Raw genomic sequence first — 22,295 nt, 5'->3', positions numbered from 1 at the left:
CATTATACTGTCTGTAACACTGTTCAGATGACCATTTTGGTGGTGGGTCAGTGATGGTCTGGGGAGGCATATCCATGGAGGGAGGCACAGACCTCTACAGACTAGGCAACAACACCCTGACTGCCATTAGGTTTCAGGGGGTTGTTTTCAGAGCCTACACTGGTGCTGTGGATCCTGGGTCCACCCTGGTGCATAACAACACCTGGATTCATGAGGCGAGAGCATACAGGCAGTTCCTAGTGAATGAACGGATTGGTACCATAAACTCGCTCCCCCTGATTCACCTGACCTAAACTGGTGCCATAATTCCACCAGGATCCACCAGCACACCATCCTGGGGGATCTCCATTCATTCCCAGATGATGGGGCATGCTTTCATTCCTAACACATTGCCCAGTCCTTAACAGTGTAGATATCGAGCATTTTTTTCTCATTCAGATGTCATGTGTTTTCAAAGTGTTTAGTTTTTTTGAGAAGTGCAGTTAGAAGTGGAACAACCACCTGCTCAGCTGAGATAAGTATTGAGAAGCACGTGGTAATGCCCCAATCATCCTACATCTACTCAGCTACAAGCAGACAGTTCTAAATATTGTAAGAAGTGGTGGCTCTGACAATTTTTTCTGCATTATTCTGCAAAAACGTTTTCATATCAACAACTGCATATGTGATAGGTCTTTAATATGGTTCAACCTACATACTCAGCTGTGAATTTGAATGGTAGCATTCTCATCATGCACCAACACAAGCTAGATGGCTGTATAATTCAACCTGTTTCACCTTCTCAACTTGTAACATTTGCACTTCCTGTTACTGATAATAAGACCTACAAATAATGATAGTAAATGAATCTTTGCAAGGTTTTAGCTGAGTGGCAACCTCCAGAGCTTAATAATAACGTGCCAAAAACTGCAGTTGCTCTGGTGGCCACTTAAGGTCATCAGCCTCTGTACTCTCATCTTTAAATGTTCAACCTTAGAGTATTTAAAACAGATTTACAACCCAAAACTGCTCTGTTTCTCAGCACAAATTAGGAAGTGTCTGTGATGCACCCATCCAGTTTAAAGTCTAAACAACTTCATACTCCACTTACATCCAAATGTAATCCTTCCTGGCTCTAAAAACACACGGAAGCAGCCAAAATAATAATAAAGCTAAAGCTTTAAAAAGCAGCTGCTTTTCCGAAGCTGCATCCTTTAGGGGTTGCCGCAGCAGATCATCTGCCTACATCTCACCCCATCCATTAGCATCCTTTTCGGTCCTCCTTCACTACTTCCATAAATCTTTTCTATGGTCTTCTTCTTTTGCCTGGCAGCTCCATATCCATCCACCATCCCTACTCTGCACATGTCCAAACCATCTCAGCCTTGCCTCCAAACCCCTTGACCCAACCTGTCCCTCCGATGGACTCATTTTTAATTTTGTCCATTCTGGTCCGAGCATCCTCAGATCTTCCCTTTTACTCTTGCCGCCATCCATCGCAAATCACCTCTAATGCTAATCTCCACCCACTCCACCCTGCCTGCACTGTCTCCTTCTCCTTGGGCACTCATTGTTTTGAATGGTTGAATCCACCTTCACTACCTTTCCACCCATCTTCCTCTCACAGCCACAGATGCATGGATTCTGTGTGGCGCCTACTGACTTTAACACAGTCTAAAAATCAGAGTGATGTCACGGTGGCTTCAGCCATCTTTTAGCATTTATGATTCTAGCAAGCTTTGATATAATGACACGGAAAATAATTAGTTGCTGCCTTAAACTGAAGGAAGCAAGTTAATAAAAATCCCATTATAAAAACAAAACAAAACAAAAAGACTCAGTGACTCTTAATGAAACCGATTAAACATTGTAGTTCATGAAACGACTTTTATGCAAATGGCATAACAGGGGACAGATGCACAAACCCAGTACAACAAACAGTAATGAACACGTAGAGCTGGTCATCTTTTGCTAAGATTTTGACAAAAATAAGCAATGTAAAGAGGACTTGGTAAACAAACATTCAGTTTTGCTAACTAAGGTGATCACCGGGGTTTTCAAGTTTTAATCTGGATTTTTCTTGAAATTATGTGGAAGGATTTCTGTAGAATAAGGATTATGGCACCATCAGCTACATGGCAGATGCTAAACCCCAAATTAAAAATAACAAAACAAAAACATTTTATTGAAAATAAGACCGACTGTGGGCCTAATAGCTGGCATACTGTATGTTTCTGATTTGGCATGATCAAATTGGAAAAATACAACCTGAACACGTATTGGAACGTTATTTTTTTACACAGCCAATTGGCTAAATGGCCAATTTTCCAAATGCAGTCTGATTGGTAGAGGTTGCTTTGTCAGAATAAAAGTTCTTCTAGCTTTGCTGAGGAACCATGATCCTCCGACTGCGATAAGTGTGTGCTAACATTTTCAGTCCACAATCTGCTCGAGTCTCTCTGTGGTTAAGGGCAAAACAGTGTAAATCCTTGTCATACCAGGAGGGTGGGGGGGACAACAATAAAGACCACCTCTTTGCACCTCGCTTTTTTAGGAGGGAAGAGCCGTGCCATTAACCAATTACATAGCTAATGTAAAAATTGTGGTCTATTGTCAATGAGCAGGCATCAGTCCTGAACTAAAGTGCTGCAAAAGAAATGAAATTATGGTAATTACAAAAAAAAAAAAAATCCCCACTGGTCAGAAACCAGGGTTAAATAGTCTATTTTGTCTTGTCCAAGTCTGTCCAGTTGTCTCAGTGCGAGGGAAGACTCCGGTTCCCATGATTCCATGGGGTTAATTCACGCCACACCAGAAGGCAGCAGGCAGTCTAAACTCTTCGGGATGGAGCCTGTGCAGGTGGAATAGTCCCATTACTGGAAAGAGGAATGCGTGATATGAGATCCATATGGGAATGCAAGCAGCCTAATTTGTCACCGACGAGCTCCAACCTTCAGCAACACAGTCACATTTCTAAAATTGTCCATCTGCGATCGGAGAACAACCTTCATTCTTGAGTCGTGCCTTTCGTAGTGGTCAGATGAGTCTTTATTTTGGAACTAGCCATGTGGCCCAGTGTGGGCATTTCAGTCCAGTGACCACAGTCGAGTGTGCGGTCAACGTCTCATGGTCAGTCCAGTGTTTAGGTTCATTATTCTCAATGTGGATGGGAGGAGGGGTTTATATATTACAAAAAAAAAAAAGAAGAAAAAATGAAAATGAAATTATGTCCATGTTCGTCTGTCTCTGAGACTCATTAATGCTTCAATCAGACAAGCAGTGCAGCCCAAATACTACCACTGACTCAAGAGATAGCAATAGCCAATCCTACAGGACCACAAAAAGGTTCTTTTATTTGGGATAAGCTGAGGAGGAATTCCAAAAAAAAATAAAAAAAATAGTAATAATGTGGGGATGGGGTTATAGGAAAAGTTTATAGCTGGAAATGTTGGGGCTTAACTAGGCAGGAGAGGTCCAGGTGCTGAGGGAAAAAATGAATTCAGCAAAAGACAGAATGAGTAAAACCTTAAACTGGCTGACAAGACTGCAGAATTCACCCGTGCTGGATGTGTGAACAGAGTGTGCCCCTTTAATGGTACGTTTTTAATAATCATGATGATGATTAAACCTCTCAGACAATGAGAAGGGGAACAGGAGGGGGAGGCAGAGGCATGTCACCCTGAATCATGGCTGTGGGGATAGAGTGAGACGAGAGCAAAGGTGAGGATGAACGTGAAGCTCTGGGAAAAGGGAGGAATTAGCATTATAGCTGGAAGCCCTCCATCGGGGCCTCGCACTGCTGGAAGAGGAACTGCTGCTGCTGCAGGTCCACGGCCGGAGCCAAAGATGGATCCTCATCTTCAGTGTTGAAGTAGCGCTCAATCAGGTCGAAGGCTTTCTGGTAGATTTCCTGGTTCTCGTGGCTCTGCAGGAACTCCAGTTTGTCCAGACCTATGAAGATAAAAGGTGGAGAGTAGTGCTAAAACAGAGGAGGCACAGTCCAGAAAATAAAAGATTAACCGATGACCAGGGTTACTGACGAGTACCGTTACTTTCCTATTTCCTTTGTCCGGATTTAATTACTTACCATAGGCTTCCTCAATGAGTGCACAGTAGGGGTTGATGCCTCCTCCCCTCTTGGCCTCCAATTCTCCCAGTCGCAGGATGTTCTCTAGGCCATTTAGAGCCACCTGAACTATTTTGGAGTCCATGAGTGTGAGCAAGTCACACAGAGGTTTTATACACCCAAGTTCCACCAAGTGCCTGCAGATGGCAGCCCACACAAAGAGTAGACATTAATTGTCACTGAAGACAAACAACCTTTTTAAGAGACAACATATTAATCAGTGAACAACACAGTACACTGAAAGAAAAACTGACATGCAAGGCAACAAGCTGATGGACAATTTCCCTAATCCCTCTCCAACTCACTGTCTTGAAAAATGATTTGAATAAACCTGTTTGAAGCCTCATTTGCTACATATAATGTTTAGATTTTATGCACTTTAAACTAAGAATACAAAATAATAGTTTCGAGCCTTAAATGATACAACAAAACAGAAGTAGGTTTGTTTATAATGGAAGCGTCTGTATAATTTAAAATCAGTGGCATGAGTTGACTTCTTTACTCAAGTCAAGCGTGACTATTATGGGTACACTGGCTGTACACTGTACGTTAAGGTGCAGCAGTTTGTACCTGATTTGCTCTGCAGAACCCCCTGAGGTGGCATTGGTAATGGCCCACGCTGCCTCCTTCCTTGTGCGAAACTCTGCTACTTGCAGGATAGTGATGAGCGGAGGCAGCAGACCTGCATCTATCACCATCTACAAGAAGTGGGAAACAATGTGTTAGAACCTCTAATAGTCAGCTTTTCAATCTCAGGGAACAAAAAAGAAGCTTTTTTCTAGGTTAGTCTGTAAGAATGTGCAGCACACCTGTATTTGTGCTCTGTTCCCTGCAGTGATGTTGGAGATTGTCCAACACGCTTCCTTCTTGATAGACTCCTTGGGACTGCTCAGAAGCTGAAGTAGAGACTGCAGTGCTGAACAGTTCAGAATCACCTAGAAAAATACCAAATGTTCACAGAGTCAGAAAGAGCCATTGCCTTCTGCATAAGCTTTTTTCACATCTGTCTGTGTAGATGCAGCTACCACCTGTGTCTGTAAATCGTCTCCAGTGACTATGTTTCCAACAGCCCGCAGTGCAGGAGAGACCACCTTATAATCCACGTGTCTGGAACAGGGGAGCAAAGTTGAAGTGTGAGATCATACAGTTTTTTCATCAAGTTTTAGAAATGTTAACCCTACATTTTTAGGATGGTAGCAATAATGTTAAACCACTATTTGTTGTTACTAAGTGACAAATTAAAGAGGAAAAAATGCAGTCTTAGTAAGGTCATCATGTGCTGTCAGAACAGCTTTAATGCACCTTTGCACCCTTCCTCTACAATATAACCTAATTCTTCGAGATGTTTCAGTCCTGTTAACTGATAGCACTCATGTGTTACGTGTCACTTTATGGGTATTTAACTAGAGTCCCAAGTGTTTCGCATACAATAAATCTCTTTGTAGAACAGCCTCTGAAAATATCTGTGCGCATGTGTTTGTGACTGTTTGTTTTGGCTCTCACATCAGCAGTTCGACGAGCCTGCGACAGACTCCCGAGTCAATAACAGCCTGGATTTTGTCATTTGGGCCATCTGATAGGTAGGAGAGCGCCCAGCATGCATCAGCTAGGATGTCCGTATCATTTACAAACAGCAGCCAAGACAGCACGCTGAGACACGGAGACACCTGAAAGAAACAAAGGGACACATTCAGCAGGTGTAACCATTATCCAGTTTAGCAATTATGCATCTTCACATAGCCTGTGACCTTGAAATCTGAGACACGATGTGCCTTTAAGCAGTGTAAGAGGTGTGCAGTTACCATAGTGATGCGTTTATCTTGGCAAATTACCTTAGTGAAATCTGGAGGTGGGTTTTTTCCTCTGCACAGGTTTGAGAGCGCCCACACCGCATTCCTCATCATTGTTAGACGATTCTGTTTGGCCAATAACCTGGAAGAGGAAAATTTGACAATCACAATCAAAGTTCCTCTTTGTTTCCCCGTAGAGGCAACTTCACAAGCAAAGAATGTAAGACTGAGGGGATACTTACTGCACCAGCGAGGGCAGTATGTTGCAGTCTATGACAAAGTCTCTGCATTCTGTGCTGTCGCCTGCTATGTTTCCCAAGGCCCACACCGCCTGAGGGTGAAGCAATTATTCAAGTCAAACAATAAAAACAACATGAAAAACTACAATTTTAATCAGTTTAAATTTGACCTCAACAAGCTGCCAGAGGTCAGTGAACACCAGGAAAGGTAAAAATGAAGCCTCCTCACCTGTTCCTGTACGTCCTCAAAATCCGAGCTGAGCATCTCTATGAATATGGGCACAGCTCCTGCCTGGATTACCACCCGTGTCTGGTGAGATGTACCTGAAGCAATGTTGGTCAATACCCACGCAGCCTCAAACTACAATCATATTCAAAACATATGAAGAAAGTTAGTGCACTGAACTCACAACACATGCAACCTTTCAGATATGATGGTGAAACAGGAAGAACACGTTGCAAACAAACATGAGGGAGAAAAAACAAAAACAAAAATCTACAAGCTTCAAATAAAATCTAATATTAGTTTTCTAGGAAAACGTACCTGCAATGTGCAGTTTTCTCTTCTTTTCAGGAACTCAACAAAGCGCTCCACCACCCCTGGAGTGGCAATGACTTCATCAATAGGTGGGTTGGGTTCTGCGTGTGAGGTGACGTGGCAACAATTAATACAGGCATACTTAACAGCATTACACCCCATGTAACATTCACTCCGGCCACTCTGATATTGTGTAGTTATGAATTTTAGCAGGAATGCTTTGGCAGCGGTAAACTGTGAGATAGAGTGGCAGATTATGCAGCTCAAAAAAATGCTTTTGTCCTTGCATTGGGCCTCAATCAGTTATCATCTTTCCCTTGTAAGACATACTGAAACAAATACAAAGACAGGAGTGGCTGTAATGGGCAAAGCTAGGGCCCCACTTACCTTTAGAAAGTAGTTTCCTAAAGCGCTGAGTACCTATTAGCTGCTGCTCAGGAGAGCTGGAGAAAATCATCTGAATCATGTCTTCAGAGATCACCCCACCCTGTGTGGCACAACAATGGGGATTTTATATAACACATATGAATTGCTGTAACAGCTGACTTGATGTGTGCAGTGAGTGATGACATCTCATATGCCTGGATATCAGGAATCTTCTTGGTACAATGAGTTTTGTCAGTTGACGAAACTCGGGGGGGGGGGGGGGGGGGGGGGGGGTAACCACACTTTTGAATGTTTCATTTTCATTTTTGCCACTTGGAGCAGGGAGTCTGCTCAGTGGTGCTGAGAAAGCTGTAGCTCACTCCTCACATGTGCAATAACACTAAGTGCAATAATCTTCCTGGCATCGTTGTATTTTTTACTCAGTTGTATATAGCATTTGTATTCTATTTTTATCTTATTGTATATTTTATTCTATTTTATTCTACTGTATATAGTATTTTATTTTATTCTATTCTGTACAGTTGTGTACTGTATTTATTCTTATTTTATTTTATTCTAATTTTTGCTTCATAACTTTTGCACTGTCCACTTCCTGCTGTGACAAAACAAATTTCCCACATGTGGGACTAATAAAGGTTATCTTATCTTATCTTATCTTATCTTAAACATGCTTAGAGACAGTGCCCTAACTGATTAGAACTAAATGCATCACAGAGGAATTTATGCAAATTACAGTTACTAACATGCTTACAGACAGTGCCCTAACTGATTAGAACTAAATGCATCACAGAGGAATTTATGCAAATTACAGTTTGTGTGCTAAAATGTAACTTTGCATACAACATTGTGGTCTGGTGAGGCGAGAAACACACTGCACTGTGTACGAAAGATTCAACATGCTATTTGTGTGGTTTGCTATGTGTCAATGTCACTGCATACATTAAAATTTGTGTTGTTTTGAACATGACACAGAAAAGCTCCTCTACAGCCTCCATGAGTTTTACAGAAAAATGACCCAAGTAATCATTTAGACATAAAACCAACATGTTTAGATGCCATCTGATTACCAGAAAGGCGTGTATGTGTGACAGAGCAGACATATGAATGCCTTCTCACCATGAGTGGGTCCATGTTGTTGGCCTGGGACTCCAGATAGCCGCTATCAGCCATCCCATCCTCGTCCAGGGTGCCATCATCCTCCACAGTGGCGACATTTCTCCTCTTAAAAAGCTGCAACAGAAGTACAAATAGGCATTTCCCTTCCAACACTAAATTGCTGCAAACAAAGCATGGCCTCAAGTTTACTCCAAACACTGGCAGTATGTAATTTCAGGATCATTATGACGGTTTTAGTTGTACAGTATAACACATTGCTTACTTGCTCATCCTTCTTCTGTTTACGGAGCTGCAGGCCTTCCTCTTCCCTCCTCCTTCTCATCTCATCTGTGTTGAGAGACTTATTCTTGTAGCTTTTGAGGCGTGCATTGTCCTTGCCCTGACTCATTGTGCAGCCTGAGAAGAGTCAGAAGTCTATTATTTGGATATGCTTTGGAGCAAATCTTTCAAAGTTCCCAAATGAGAAACAACAAACCCTCCTGTTTTTTTTTCATATTTTTTTTTATTAAACACCACCAACTGTACTGCAAAGACTAGCAAGACAGACACCAACTAACGTAGCCAACGCTGGCATAGCTACCGGTGTGCATCATTCCTCTCAAAAAAGATTGTTCAACAAACAGGGTCATGTAAGGATAGCAGCTAGCCTATTAGCTTCCCGTGCCTTGATGCTGCGTGAAAAGAAAGCATCATTTTACCACCTACTGATCGGGGTCCAGTACTTCCGTTGTCAACTCACAACTCGGACAAGCACAAGGAAAACCCAAAAGCACAAGTCCCCCGGGAGGGTACACTTGGTCAGCTGGCTAATGTCAACGCCGCTCTTAGCCTCCTCTACTATCGAAAGCTAGCTGGCAGCCAGCGGCTAACTGCTGTAGCTAACGTTAGCTTAGTACCAAAATCCATTACATTAACTTTAGCGCAAACGACAGACCACCGTCTGAGACAGTAAGAATTCATTTAACTTCTCATTATGAATCGCTGCCACACATACACAGCTAAAATGTAAACGTTTTTCGTTATCTAACCTGTCAGATTGGGCTCCGTAATCCCCTTATTCGCTAGGCCACCGTTTGAACAGCCGTCGCCGGTATACTAGTGCGCATGCGTCCAACTAAACGCAAACGACCCACAACTCCCCCGCACGTATCTAAGCTCCGCCCCCTCCTACGCCTCTTTTTCCCCCCCTCTTCTTTTTGCTTTGTAAATTAACAGAAATGCGACGTTTGCTTCATAAACAGTTTGACAAACAAGCGGTGGCTGCAGGGTTACATTCATGGTATAACCGGCATACACACAGCCTCACTACGTGTGTGATTGTGCAGGAAATACAACTGTGCGCTCTTCGAAAATCCATCTATCCATTTATCCTCATCACTCACCTCTATGTATGTGCTCTCTATAAGTGCAGGTGCGGCTCTTGGATGCGACACTTCTCTAATGTAGTCTAGACGCTCCGGCGCCAGGGGTCATCGGGGGACACACACACAAACAACAAGTAACACAACATGGACCATCATCATCCTCAGACACACACACGGCCCACGAGCATCAGCACCATCAGATACGAGCACATTAGAAGTACGAATAATAATAAAACTGTAAACAAGTGACAAAATAAGAAAAGAAAGGGAAAAAAGAAAAAAAACGCAAATACATGCAAAACTAAGGGAAAGAAGAGAGATTTGAACTTAACAGATTAAATCACATAATTCACTTTGAATTTAATCTATCTATCTATCTATCTATCTATCTATCTATCTATCTTCATACAATTAAACACTGTGTGCGCGCGCGTGTTTGTGTGTGAGAGAAAGAGCGAGAGGGGATGAGAGGATAAAGGCCAACGCACTGCGACAGAAAAAAAGAAATGCATGAACTTTGCGTGACCCAACTATACCAAAACAGTTCACCTATTACGAGCCTTTAAAGTAAGCTTATTGTTAAATAGTCTTGATACATATTCAATCATCCAGGTAAGGTAATCCCAGAAAGTTGATTCTGTTCACCTGGACGTAGCGTTTTCAGTGCTAAATAGTCTCCACATCCCGGCTCTTATTATTTATTTTGCTGCGTTATTTTGCGAAATTATCTAATCTAAACATAAACTACAAAAAATGAATGCGATGCAATATTTTGCTCTTGGTGTTTTCAGTCCTTTATGTCCAGCTTATGCGTCATTTTTCTGTTATCAATCAACCAACCGATCATTCGATTAAAGGCCTGTCAACTGGCTTCGTAAAGGTTCTTAAGAGGTCCTAAGGTCACCAGAAAGCTACATAAAAGACTGCACCTGCACCAAAGTTCTTTTTTCTCTCTCTCTGCCTCCAAAAAACGTCGTCAGGCTGCATGCAATCTATAGGATCCAAACATTGTTACATTTTAAAACCAACTTCAGTGAGCTATAAATATGAGGCGCTCCAAACACACCCTCCCTTTGACTTCTGCCAAAAAATGACCACAATGCCGAGACGACTGGAGGTCCAGAGCTCGATCCTCCCCGGTGGGGACTGCTTTAACATGTGGCAGGACTACATGAATCTGAGCCAAGTGTTCGAGAGACTGTGCAGCAACCGTGAGGTTGAAAACCGAGACACCGAGCGTCCAAAGAAGGGACAAGCGCCCCCCTGGAGTAAGGTCCACACTTCCACTCGGGGGAAGAAATCCTCCAAAAACTCATCGCAGTCCAGTCCGACCAGCAGCGCGTCGGACACCAGCAGCAGCGCGTCATCCTCGGACTACTGCCGCTTCTGCAAGCAGAACGGGGAGACTCCGAGGGTGTACCGATCTCACAAGCTCAAATCAGACGACGGGAAAGTTTTCTGCCCCATCCTCCGGAACTACACCTGCCCTATCTGCGAAGCCACCGGTGACAGCGCTCACACACGCAGGTACTGCCCGCAGATGAAGTGGGAGGCGGCTGGGAGGATGGAGACAGGGGCCAAGTTCTGGTAGCTGTTGAAAACTGCGAGAAACTGTACATATTTACCGAACTGTTTGGGGTATGTGTTCATGTTGGCAGAGACCGTTTCAGTTCCAAAGACTGTTTCATGTTTGACTGTCAAACACTCCGCTACAATCTGCAGCAAGGAGCCCTCATCCATCACATCTGGAGCCACGAGCCGGAGCGCTCTCGCTCGCCAGTACGCGCAGGCTCAACGGGAGAAAACTGCGCCAGCTTTGGGGGTGTCCCAAGTTCTGGTAGCTGCTGAAAACTGAAGCTGAGAGAAACTGTACATATTTACCGAACTGTTTGGGGTGTGTGTTCATGTTAGCAGAGACCGTTTCAGTTCCAAAAACTGTTTCATGTTTGACTGTCAAACACTCCGCTGCAGTCTGCAGCAAGGAGCCCTCATCCATCACATCTGTGGAGCCCCGAGCCGGGGTGAGCGCTCTCAAACCTTGGAAAAAATTAAAGTCTTTAAAGTCCTCCAGTGTTGTTGTTGTTTAATATGATACAAAAAAGAATAAGTGAAATGAAGTGAAGTCACTCTATCAGCATTAGCGAGTTTATAGTAATTTAAAAAACAAACCAACAGCATAAAAATGTAAATTCTGGGAAAAATATCTAAAAAAAAAAAAAAAGCTTTCCTCTTATTGATTATGAACTTTTCGGTTTGTTTGCAGCCATCACATACACGTTTTTCTCTTAACATATAAAACATAAAAATATCACAAAGCAGTGTTCAAACTAATTCAAGTGATGTTTATGGGATTTCATAACTCAGGAGTCGTGGTGTTCATAAAAGAGCAACGTGCTTTGATCGGGCAATAAACCGCCTCTGCAGAACTGGTGCATAAACACGGGGCCCTTTTAAAGAGAGAAATATCTTATATCACTAGATTATTCAACTACATTGCCGCTTTAATGGGCTGTTCAAAGGGTGCAGGGGGTAGGAGGTCATTTTGAGGTATTTCATAGGTCACAAGTGAAACACTAAAGTGGCTAACCTTTCTGTGGAATTACAGAGATTTCTAAAAATGTGCCCTTAGTGTCAGTACATTGTTAATGAAAAAGAATAAGATAAAAGACACATGCAGCCAAAGGCGAATTTAGAGCCCTTTCTTTTGGTTAAAATGAAAATGCTATATTATCCCTCATGTCAGACAGGTTATTCTACAAAAACATCAGTAGTTTGTCTGTTTTTGGTATTATAGGAAATTTGAACTCTCAACTCTTCCAGCTGAAGTTACAGATGTAACTGAACTCACCAGAGAACATGTGTCATAAAAAATAATTAAATTAAATTAAAAGTAAAACTTCAAGGCAATAATGAAACGATTGTGTGAAGTGAGAAACTGAATTAAAGTTCAATAGTTTTAGTTTCAAAATAGATGGAAATACAGGATTTAAGGTCAAAACAGAGTTTTTACAATTCTAATGAGCGTCAAAGTCATAATTTAGAATGATCACCTTCATGCTTGAGTTTTCTTTGAAGAATAGGCGGTCACTCCTCTTAGGGGTTTGCTGTTATGTTTGGACACAACACTGGTTCAGCCCTTGTGTTACGTACTTTCAAAAAAATGCTTAAGTGAATCATATGTCAAAGCTAAGTGGCTTAACAAACAACAAAAGAGTCGTTTGAAAATGTTCAGGTACAAGAACTGGACTGAAAATGAATGAAAAAGCAGCCAATGTCCAGAAAAAAACTTATATATTAAGCTTATAAAATACAACAAAGTCTGGCTCCATGAAAGGGAAATATTAAGAAATGAGTGGTCACTCAAGACGCTTGCACAGTGGTGTATATCAAGACAAATACTTTAACATACATTTAAATATGCATTATAAAGCCTACATTTCTAAATATAAGCTTATCTGAATACAATTCCAGAACATAAATCTGAACATTGAGTGTTACACAGTATATTGCAGGCTTTGAATAATATGTGAACAAACTTTTCCATAAAAACTGTAAACCCCCCCCCCACAACAAACGGCCTTTAAATATGACATTACATACATATTTACTGGAAACCTTTTCTGATTGGTTTAAAAAAAATATGCAAATGTGGAAATGAGAATATCACAATAACTATAAACTAATTTGTGCATGTGCAAAAAGACAAAGAGTAGTAAAATAAACAGCTGAATGTATGTTTTGGATGTTATCTTTCTAAAAGAAGACATGGTCATGAGCTGATCATGTAAAAAAAAACTTGCCTGTGGCGTCCCGACTTATATCGCCTGTTTTTTTCCTTAAGAATCCATAAAAAAAACAATGTTGGATATTAATTTCCAAATGGAAATGTATGGAAAAAGTGCAGTAAACCTACTTCCACTGTCTTTAAATAATCCACAGATGTATAAAAATATGTCCTAAAGAACAGAACTTTGTATACTACGGATATCTTTTGTTGGATCACGTGATTCAAATAAGAAACGAAACAGCTGAAAGAAACGAAAATTGACCAAACAGGTGATCACAAACTCTTAACTCAGTGCAGCTGTTTACATGTGTTTCTAGTAAAGTCTTGCTCTGATGCAGGGTGTGTGGCCTTCTGTGTATTCCCATGTGCCTGATCATACATCTATGACCTTCTGTTTTCACGTGCACTCCAGCTCTATAGAACCCTAGCTGATTTATTTGGCCTGTCAGTCATTAACAAACATATCACTGACTCTTCTCATTTACCTGTAGAAGTTGCAGGATTGGGATACACAGATCTCCAGCTGGCAGATACCCAACATTTCATAACTGTGAAGGTTAAATTGCTTAAAGCTGATATAATCCTTTGGCTCTTCATTCCCTGGTCTTACCTGCTGCTGATACGAGTCTGTGATAAAAACTTGTTACTAAACACGACTGCTGGGGCAAAGTCCAGCTCTTATATATGTTTAAAGTTATGGAACATGGTTATAAAGCTGAGTCAGCTTCTGCGAAAGGATTGTTTTCCCCTTTTTTTGTTCAGTTAATCAGCCGAAAACAGAGGACACGCGGAGGATGTCAAACATGTACACGTGCTACAGGGCTATAAAAGCTTCTCTGTTACAAAACCAGCTTTGTTTCATGTAAAAAAGAAAAGCCCACCCCACACAGCAGTCTTCCAGTGCTTTCAGTCAAGAAAAGACATTAAACGGTACGTCATGGCTTCTTCTGCTTAGTGACATTTAATACTGATGGCAAATTGTTAATATGGAGTTTAGAAACTTGTTATAATTTGTCTTCAATTATACTTCTGTTTTATAGAAACTGGGTTACTAAAAATGGCAAAACACCACATCACTCTTGTCATTGCCATAGTGCTGGCAGTGATTTTCTACAGCATCACCATTGTGTTGTCTGCTCTGGCAGCGTTAGGAAAACGTAAGTCTGACTTTGAATACTCTTAGGAATACGTTGTAACCTTTGCACATGCTGCCACACTCTCTGACTTCTGTGTTTCTGCTCCACAGATCCATTTTTGTCCACCACCGGGAACATTTCAGATGAGTTTGTGACCCAGATCACGCCTTCAGGGTGGACTTTTACCATCTGGTCCATCATTTACATCTTTATGGGTTTAGGGGTGCTGTATGTCTTTGCAGGCATCTTTAGGAAGTAAGTTTTTTTTCTTGAGACTAATTTTTTCTTCTCCTAAATGATGTTTGCTGAAGTCTACATTTACCGCTGTGATTTCTTTCTGCAGGAATGCCTATGGTTATGTCTACTGCAGCCCTGCGGTTTTGCCACACGGGTTTTTTGTGACTTTTTGCTTAAATCTGGGCGTCAATATTGGATGGTTGCTCCTGTGGGACAGAAAGTGAGTGCGAAGAGAGTTTTCCTCACATAAGCAACATGATTTTTAGCTGATGTCAGTAAAACCCATAGTATTGATTAATGTTTTTCCTTACTGCATTAGAAAAAGGGGCATATAAACTGGGCTGGATATAGTGCACTGCACAGGCGGCATGCTGATTCATTTAAAACTGATTTTGTTTAGGTCAGTCCACCTAAGCTGAGTAACCAAATGAAGGTGTGTTGAATCAGATTGTCAGGCTCTCTTGGCCTAAATATAAGATAAGATTGACCTGAATTCATGAAATAAATGGGAAAAAAGAAGGATGTCCATGCAAGAAGCATGTAAACACAGCTTCTAGTGTACATGTTAATTGTTTTAATTGTGGTCAAATTCTATTTTTTATCTCTGCTTCAGGTACACACCTGCTGCGCTGGCTTTCCTCATCCTAATCGCTTTGACTAACTACGCTGTGATATTCTTCTCCTGCTATGGTCTGCATAACTATGGAGCCTGGCTCAACAAATACCACAAAACAGACCTGTTGCTGCATCATCTGCTGGTTAGTATGGCGCCTGATGTTTGCTTTTCTTTTTTTATATATACATGCTTATAATCTCAGCATCTCTGTCTTTTGCCTTGTCTTCATTGCAGATTCAGAATGGCATTGCCATCTATGCAACGTGGACAACTATTGCCTCCCTGCTTAACCTGACTATTGTGCTGACGTATGATGCAAGCGTGTCCCACACTGACGGCGCCACTCTTGCTCTTTCTGTTTTGTCCGTTGTGCTGATAGCTTGGTAAGTGGACAAACAGAGGAAACAACAACGGTGACTTCTTTACAAAAAACGGATAAATAAAAGGTGCCGTCTCTCTCACAGGTTCATCCTGGAAAACTCCATTCTCGAAAAATATGTGAGATTCATCCTCAGCATTTACCCCACTGTGATTTGGGCGCTGACAGGGGTGTTCACCGAAAACTACAACACCGCAGCTCCTACCCGCAACAACATCTTTATCGGTGAGGATAAACCATCAACCAGTCTCAATGACACTATAGCACTGACTATAACTGATAACTTCACATGCGGATGCGCACTGATGCCTTGCTGTGATATTTTCTTTCCACTGTAGCTGCCCTGCTGGGTGTAGCCTGTGCCCTGTGTGCCACTCGGATATGTTTGGTCATTTGGAGGCAAATGAAAAAGCCGCTTTACGAAGACGTAAACCCCGACAAAATGTCTCCGATGGAGATTTTAGAGAAGCAGAAAAAGATATTTAAGTGAGAGAGCGAGGAAAAGATTTGCAGTATGATTTCTATATGATATCTGTATTGTAAATGACTCCAGCCTCAGCTGAATATCATCAAGCCTCATAAAGTGATATATAAAGCTGAAGGTTCACACCTGTCAAAAATTATGAACTGCAATAAAGTGTGTATTTCTGATTTCACCACACAAACATGAAACATGTAGTTATGCTTTTATTTACTTTTCTTTCATAAGCTGTAAAAATAAACGTTAACACTGACTTTAATGGGGTCTTTTTTGAGTTATTTAACAGACAGTATAGCTGTTCAATAAGAGAGAAGACAAATGTATTTGGGCACCAAGTATGCAGCAGTGCTCAAATAAAGAAATCTGAAGCAATTAAGATTTGACAATAATGACAAGGATGGATGATAAGATTGAAAAAAGTCATTCTAACACATATGGTGAAATGTTTAATACACACACACACACACACACACACACACACACACAATGGAGCTGTGGAGCTGATTGTTGATCAGCCTCATGAAAAAAATCATCTTTATTGGATAAACTAAGAGCACACTGCACTTGTAAGTAAATGCATTATTATGTAGAGCACTGTGGGCATAAAACCATTTAAGCGAATAAAAACGTGAACGGAGTCAACAAATCTCAGTTGTGTTCAAAGTTTAAGATTATGCGTATTTTCTGCTCCAGTCCAAGGCTGCTGGTTTTGTCACGTACAGTCTTCAGAGCCAGCCTCTGCTTGCTGTACACCTTAATAACCTTTTAATGTATATTTTTAAACAAATTCCACTGAACAGCACAAGTTGCTGGTGGCAAACTACATCCATATGTATAAAGAGAGAGCATATTTCTCCTGTTTTGGCTTCCCTTCATTAGCTTCCTGTTAAATCCAGAATTGAATTCAAAATTCTGCTCCTCACATACAAGGTCTTAAATAATCAGGCCCCATCTTATCTTAATGACCTTGTAGTGCCATATCACCCTATTAGAGCACTTCGCTCTCGCACTGCAGGCTTACATGTTGTTCCTAGAGTATTTAAAAGTAGAATGGGAGGGAGAGCCTTCAGTTTTCAGGCCCCTCTTCTGTGGAACCAGCTTCCAGTTTGGATTCGGGAGACAGACACTATCTCTACTTTTAAGATTAGGCTTAAAACTTTCCTTTTTGCTAAAGCATATAGTTAGGGCTGGACCAGGTGACCCTGAATCCTCCCTTAGTTATGCTGCAATAGACGTAGGCTGCTGGGGGATTCCCATGATGCATTGAGTTTTTCCTTTTCAGTCACCTTTCTCACTCACTATGTGTTAATAGACCTCTCTGCATTGAATCATACTTGTTATTCATCTCTGTCTCTCTTCCACAGCATGTCTTTATCCTGTTTTCCTTCTCTCACCCCAACCGGTCGCAGCAGATGGCCCCGCCCCTCCCTGAGCCTGGTTCTGCTGGAGGTTTCTTCCTGTTAAAAGGGAGTTTTTCCTTCCCACTGTCGCCAAAGTGCTTGAATTGAATTGAATTGAATTGAATTGAATTGAATTGACTTACACAGATATGAGGATTATACTCTTTACTTAGACTTCAAAGAGCTGTACAATTTCATGAAATCTATCTTTTTATCTTGGCTTTGCTCTTTTTTTTGTTTTTACAGATCAATAAAAAGCTTTGATAAAAAAAAAAAAATACAGACCTCCACCCACTGATTTCCTTATGCAAACAATTACCTGTATATTCCACAAACCCTGTTGTCAAGAGCGTGTTCATCATCAGATATGACCTTGTACATAACCAGGGATTACTATCATGCCACGCCACCTGATAAAGGACCTTCAAACTCCCAGTTATACAGTATAAAAGTAAATTTGTAATTTCTGAAGGAGGGCTGAGACAAATAGGAAGTAATAACGTAATAAAATCATGCTGTAAACTGTAATTCATTAAACACATACATGTATATAAGTGCTTTCAAAATTATTTAATATATGAGTAGATATATTTATCAGCTTTTTATGATTGATTGTTTCAGAAATGTAAAGAGGATAAGAGATGCACCTGATGTCTTGAAGAGTCATAAACCTTCTTCTTGCACAACTAGTCGCTCCATATAAAAGTTGGTCCCGTGTCCTCCGCACAGTTACTCTTGATCTTCACACGGCTTACACAACAAGGAGCAAAGCCAGGTAAGTCTTATTAATCTCATCATGTGGACGCTGTTTTATTAAACCGGACTAAAACATGTATGTCGTGTGGATAATACACAGGAAGCTTTAAAAATTACTATCTGGTCAAATCTTAAGAAGAGTCAATTTTCTTGTTGTTGTTTTGTTTTTTATGGTGGCAAACTTTGATAAAAGTTATAAAAAGAGCTTCTGATTAATGTATAAAGATATATTAAGTGGCTTCTGTGTTAACTGTGTGAAAGTGATTAATTGCCACTTCTTCCTGCTCCTGGTTTTGTTTTACAACAAGTTTTTTTTCTTCCCATTTTAGAATAAGAGGACCGCGATGGGAAAACACAACCCAGGACGTATCGCTGCAGTACTCGTGTCTTTAGCTGCCTTTACAGTGAGCTTGGTGCTTAATGGGCTGGCTGTAGTTGGAGTTAGTAAGTTGAAACTTTGTTAGTCGTTTGTCAGCTGTGTTCAGTATCTTTGATATTCGTGTGGAGGATGTGAAAGCACACGGCGAACAGTCAACTTTCCCTAAAATCTAACCTTTTTCTCCACAAAGGTCCTTTTCACACCACCCAAGCCAATGTCTCTGCTCTGTTTGACACCCAGCTCACGCCTTCAGGGTGGACATTTTTCATCTGGACCCTCATCTACATCTGGCTGATCTTCATGATCATCTACATTGTTGCGGGTCTTTTCAGAAAGTTGTGTCCACTTCTTTATATTTTCTTGTTTAAAACTACAGTGTTATTTTTAAAGCACAGATTAAAAGTCACTTAGTACTTTTGAGTAGCTTTTCATGTCTCTCCAGGTCTCTTCAGTCTATTTTTAAAACCCACTGAAAAACTGTTCCCACAGATTTATTGACTTTTTATCTTGTAGGAATGGATATGGATATGTTTACTGCACTCCTGCAGTACTGCCTTATGGATTCTTTATTAGCTGGTGTGTCAATATGGGCGTCAATATTGGTTGGCTGCTGGTTTGGGACAGAGAGTAAGAGTCTTTGAGTGTCATGTGTGAGTTACATTAAGCCTGCAGTAATGCATGGCGCTAAAAGACGTAAAAGAAAGCTGTTCAACAGACTCATTAAATGTGTTTTTCTGCTCTATCTGTCCTTAAAAAAGACTCATGATTCCTGCACTGGTGTTTCTCATCCTCATCATCTGCACTAACTACTCCATGATATGCTTCATCTGCCATGGGATTCACGTTTATGGAGCTTGGCTCAACAAATACCACAAAGCAGACCTGTGGCTCCTCCGGGTGTTGGTAAGTGTGCATTATTAACTGTAAGCTAAGCTTTTAATCCTGCATGTAGATCAAGTTACATTAGCCTGTTGCGGTCAGACATTATTAATATAATGCTTGCTTGGACTCTATGAAAAAATATGTTTGCAGGTCCAGAATGGTGTCATGATATACACGACTTGGACAACTGTTGCAACCCTCCTCAACCTGACCATTGTACTGGCTTATGAAACGGACATGTCCCAAGACGATGCTGCCACACTCTCATACTCTCTTTTGACTATTTTGTTGCTTGGATGGTGAGTGTGCATCTTTAAAAAAAAATAAACCAATCAAGAGCATTGAGAGAGCCCAGTTCCCTCCAATTCCCTTTGAAGGGCAACAGCTACACTAAAAGTTAGATGCTTTATGCATCGGTATGGAAAGCTAGTGTAGTGATATTTGTCAAATAATGTTTCTTTAAAACAATAATGTTTGAAATAGTTCAAACAAAGACAGCTCTGATGTCCCCCATGATTAATATATTTAAAATTTGGAGATGATCCAATGAAAGCTAAAACTTCTGACCTATGACCTTGACATATGACTGGTGTAGAATTGGCTGAACTCTTAGGCTTCTAACATATTAACATATGTTAGAATCTAACATATTAAAATTGAGACGCTAAAGCGACGCGTTTTGTGTTTCATAGGTTTGTTTTGGAGAATCTTGTCCTCGACAAGCATGTGCGGTACATCTGCATTACCTACCCCGTTGTGATCTGGGCGCTGTCTGGAAACCTTGACAAAAACTATGATGCTGAATCACCCAGTCGCAATGGCGTCTTCATTGGTAAGACCCCACCTAAGCTCTCGGTCATAAATCCCTGCATCCACACTAGACTTTTTAGATAAATACACCCACAGTAAAGAGCTCTGTGTCACCGTGTGTCACGTGCATGAGCTGTACTGATTCGATTTTCTTCTCTCAGCTGTGCTGCTGGCTGCAGCCTGTGTGCTGTTTGTGATTCGGGTTAGTTTGGTGGTCTGGAGACACGTCAAACAGCCGCTCTACGAAGGTGTCGACCCTGAAACCATGGAACCGATGGAGATCGCTAAGAAGCAGAAAAAGATATTTTGCTGAGCAGCTTTATGATAAAAAACAAACCTGATTGTTATTATTACTGAAGGTTTTTCATGTATGATGTAATTGTTTTCCCATCGTATTGATTTGTATTGTTTTAATGTTTACTGACGTATTAAAATGCACTGGAATATTGTGAATATATTGCATTAACGATGTTTTGACACTGATGTGTAAACATGTAAACACTGAACTTTATAAGACTATTATGTATAACAAATGATTGAATATATGTTTGTTTGTTTTGTATTAGTGCAAACTTACACTCCAAAGCCAAATGTAGTTGTCTTAATATTGACATATTTATTGTGAAATAAAACATAGACTATACATGATCACAGCTGTTTGTTCAGTGTTAACACCAGATAAATGTTGCTACTCCACAATCAAGGTGTTATAAAATATTATTTCTGACCTAAGATGTGCGCTAAAGATTTTTTTTTTAAATTTTAAGCATTCAGAATTTTTTTTACATTTAAAAGACTATAAGGCTTAACTTTAGAGATGTTACTATCTACATTTACATTTCTATCAGTGTAAAGAAATGTAAATACACACAAAATCCCTCAGATATCTTGATAAAAGAAAAGGAGGAAAATTTCAGTTGTAGATCTCAGTTTTTCTACATGATAAATAAATGTTGCTGAAAGTAAATGAAAAAAATCTGTCAGCACAACTCTTTTGGGCTTAAATTGTAAAAATAAATGTGTAAAATTAGCGAAAAGGTTCTGGCTGCAGATTGCCCAAACTGTCCTGCAATTATAAAACATAAAAAAGTTTTTGTTACTTCACAGAAAATGTGGACCCATTTCAAAAAAACAAACTTCTATAGCAGAAAGTGAAAAAACAGTGATTTTTATGCCATGTAATTGTTTTTCTGTCACTTAAATACCTTAGTGTATGGCCATGGGAGAGGTCTTTATTAGTAGGAAATGCTGTAAAATTTAAGAAAATACAGTTAAAAGTCCAGACGTTACACCCTCTTTCACCTTTTCCAAAGCCATTCTGTATGCTGGATTTGAAATTTGGCCCACGGGCCTTATGTTTGACACCCTTGACTTAGAGCATATACGTACGACTATATTATTGTCAAGATGTTATGTGTGAAGTTGTTGACTCGAAGAAGTCATGCAGTGGATGTAACAGTGCATAACTTGAGTTATGACACAGCAAATATAAACATTACCACACTTAATTATTTTTAACTTCTTTATATCCCATGCAGATCATATATGGATGCATTATGTAACTGCTTTAGGGATGAGTTCTGTGCAGGCTGTGGTTTCATAGTAAAAGACGTACACCATAGAGCTTATATGCAACACATTAATATACATAAAGGAGAAACATTTTGATATGTTTTAATCAGTTATATGTCATATTTCACAAGTACAAATGAACTTTAAGTTTCATTTATTAGTGTGCACTTGTTTTCAGTGAAATGTTACACATTTGAACATGACGATCATTTCCATTATCCCAAGATAGCGTCCAAATTTTTGCCGTTACTTAACATTTATCTGTATATATGAAAACGAAGATATTTACCCAGTTTACCAAAAGAAAAGAAGTCTGTAGGA

The 22,295-nt window shown here is 40.4% G+C and overlaps 4 protein-coding genes across 4 annotated transcripts; 3 read left to right on the top strand and 1 right to left on the bottom strand.

Annotated features, from left to right (window-relative positions):
• Positions 1 to 1,846: 1,846 nt before the first annotated feature.
• On the bottom strand, positions 1,847 to 9,319 carry kpna1 (karyopherin alpha 1 (importin alpha 5)). Its single transcript, XM_005448854.4, has 14 exons — positions 9,204 to 9,319; positions 8,438 to 8,571; positions 8,176 to 8,289; positions 7,060 to 7,159; positions 6,679 to 6,773; positions 6,364 to 6,495; positions 6,138 to 6,226; positions 5,938 to 6,037; positions 5,609 to 5,772; positions 5,134 to 5,212; positions 4,915 to 5,040; positions 4,676 to 4,803; positions 4,067 to 4,242; positions 1,847 to 3,930 (listed from the first exon to the last, which is right to left on the bottom strand). Exons 2-14 carry the CDS (start codon positions 8,561 to 8,563, stop codon positions 3,743 to 3,745), a joined length of 1,617 nt encoding a protein of 538 aa, XP_005448911.1. The 5' UTR covers positions 8,564 to 8,571; positions 9,204 to 9,319; the 3' UTR covers positions 1,847 to 3,742.
• Positions 9,320 to 10,448: 1,129 nt separating this feature from the next.
• Positions 10,449 to 11,604, top strand: nanos2 (nanos homolog 2). The gene has a single exon (XM_005448855.4). It carries the CDS (start codon positions 10,525 to 10,527, stop codon positions 11,128 to 11,130), a length of 606 nt encoding a protein of 201 aa, XP_005448912.2. The 5' UTR covers positions 10,449 to 10,524; the 3' UTR covers positions 11,131 to 11,604.
• Positions 11,605 to 14,132: 2,528 nt separating this feature from the next.
• LOC100709130 (uncharacterized) lies at positions 14,133 to 16,418 on the top strand. The gene is made up of 8 exons (XM_003439317.4): positions 14,133 to 14,256; positions 14,367 to 14,483; positions 14,573 to 14,717; positions 14,806 to 14,919; positions 15,313 to 15,457; positions 15,550 to 15,698; positions 15,780 to 15,919; positions 16,033 to 16,418. The coding sequence occupies exons 2-8, from the start codon at positions 14,384 to 14,386 to the stop codon at positions 16,182 to 16,184; spliced, it is 945 nt and encodes a 314-aa protein (XP_003439365.1). The 5' UTR covers positions 14,133 to 14,256; positions 14,367 to 14,383; the 3' UTR covers positions 16,185 to 16,418.
• A 1,459-nt stretch (positions 16,419 to 17,877) lies between these two features.
• On the top strand, positions 17,878 to 21,120 carry LOC100709399 (uncharacterized). The gene is made up of 8 exons (XM_003439318.4): positions 17,878 to 18,350; positions 18,661 to 18,775; positions 18,901 to 19,045; positions 19,224 to 19,337; positions 19,469 to 19,613; positions 19,743 to 19,891; positions 20,285 to 20,424; positions 20,564 to 21,120. Exons 2-8 carry the CDS (start codon positions 18,676 to 18,678, stop codon positions 20,713 to 20,715), a joined length of 945 nt encoding a protein of 314 aa, XP_003439366.1. The 5' UTR covers positions 17,878 to 18,350; positions 18,661 to 18,675; the 3' UTR covers positions 20,716 to 21,120.
• Positions 21,121 to 22,295: the final 1,175 nt, after the last annotated feature.

The sequence above is a fragment of the Oreochromis niloticus genome, linkage group LG9, assembly GCF_001858045.2.
Source record: "Oreochromis niloticus isolate F11D_XX linkage group LG9, O_niloticus_UMD_NMBU, whole genome shotgun sequence".
In the NCBI taxonomy this organism is placed as follows: domain Eukaryota; kingdom Metazoa; phylum Chordata; class Actinopteri; order Cichliformes; family Cichlidae; genus Oreochromis; species Oreochromis niloticus.
Note: the sequence above shows the minus strand (reverse complement) of the source record. Positions and strands in the feature narration are given on the sequence as shown.

Excerpts from the sequence above, each read along its gene's own strand:
- kpna1 (XM_005448854.4), bottom strand. The coding sequence starts at position 8,563 with ATGAGTCAGGGCAAGGACAATGCACGCCTCAAAAGCTACAAGAATAAG. Across the intron at positions 8,290-8,437 it reads AACAGAAGAAGGATGAGCAA|CTTTTTAAGAGGAGAAATGT; the intron begins GTAAGCAATGTG and ends CTTCTGTTGCAG. Across the intron at positions 5,213-5,608 it reads AGGCTCGTCGAACTGCTGAT|ACACGTGGATTATAAGGTGG; the intron begins GTGAGAGCCAAA and ends CCCCTGTTCCAG.
- LOC100709130 (XM_003439317.4), top strand. The coding sequence starts at position 14,384 with ATGGCAAAACACCACATCACTCTTGTCATTGCCATAGTGCTGGCAGTG. Across the intron at positions 14,484-14,572 it reads TCTGGCAGCGTTAGGAAAAC|ATCCATTTTTGTCCACCACC; the intron begins GTAAGTCTGACT and ends TCTGCTCCACAG. Across the intron at positions 14,718-14,805 it reads TTTGCAGGCATCTTTAGGAA|GAATGCCTATGGTTATGTCT; the intron begins GTAAGTTTTTTT and ends TTCTTTCTGCAG.
- nanos2 (XM_005448855.4), top strand. The coding sequence starts at position 10,525 with ATGCAATCTATAGGATCCAAACATTGTTACATTTTAAAACCAACTTCA.
- LOC100709399 (XM_003439318.4), top strand. The coding sequence starts at position 18,676 with ATGGGAAAACACAACCCAGGACGTATCGCTGCAGTACTCGTGTCTTTA. Across the intron at positions 18,776-18,900 it reads GCTGGCTGTAGTTGGAGTTA|GTCCTTTTCACACCACCCAA; the intron begins GTAAGTTGAAAC and ends TTCTCCACAAAG. Across the intron at positions 19,338-19,468 it reads CTGCTGGTTTGGGACAGAGA|ACTCATGATTCCTGCACTGG; the intron begins GTAAGAGTCTTT and ends TCCTTAAAAAAG.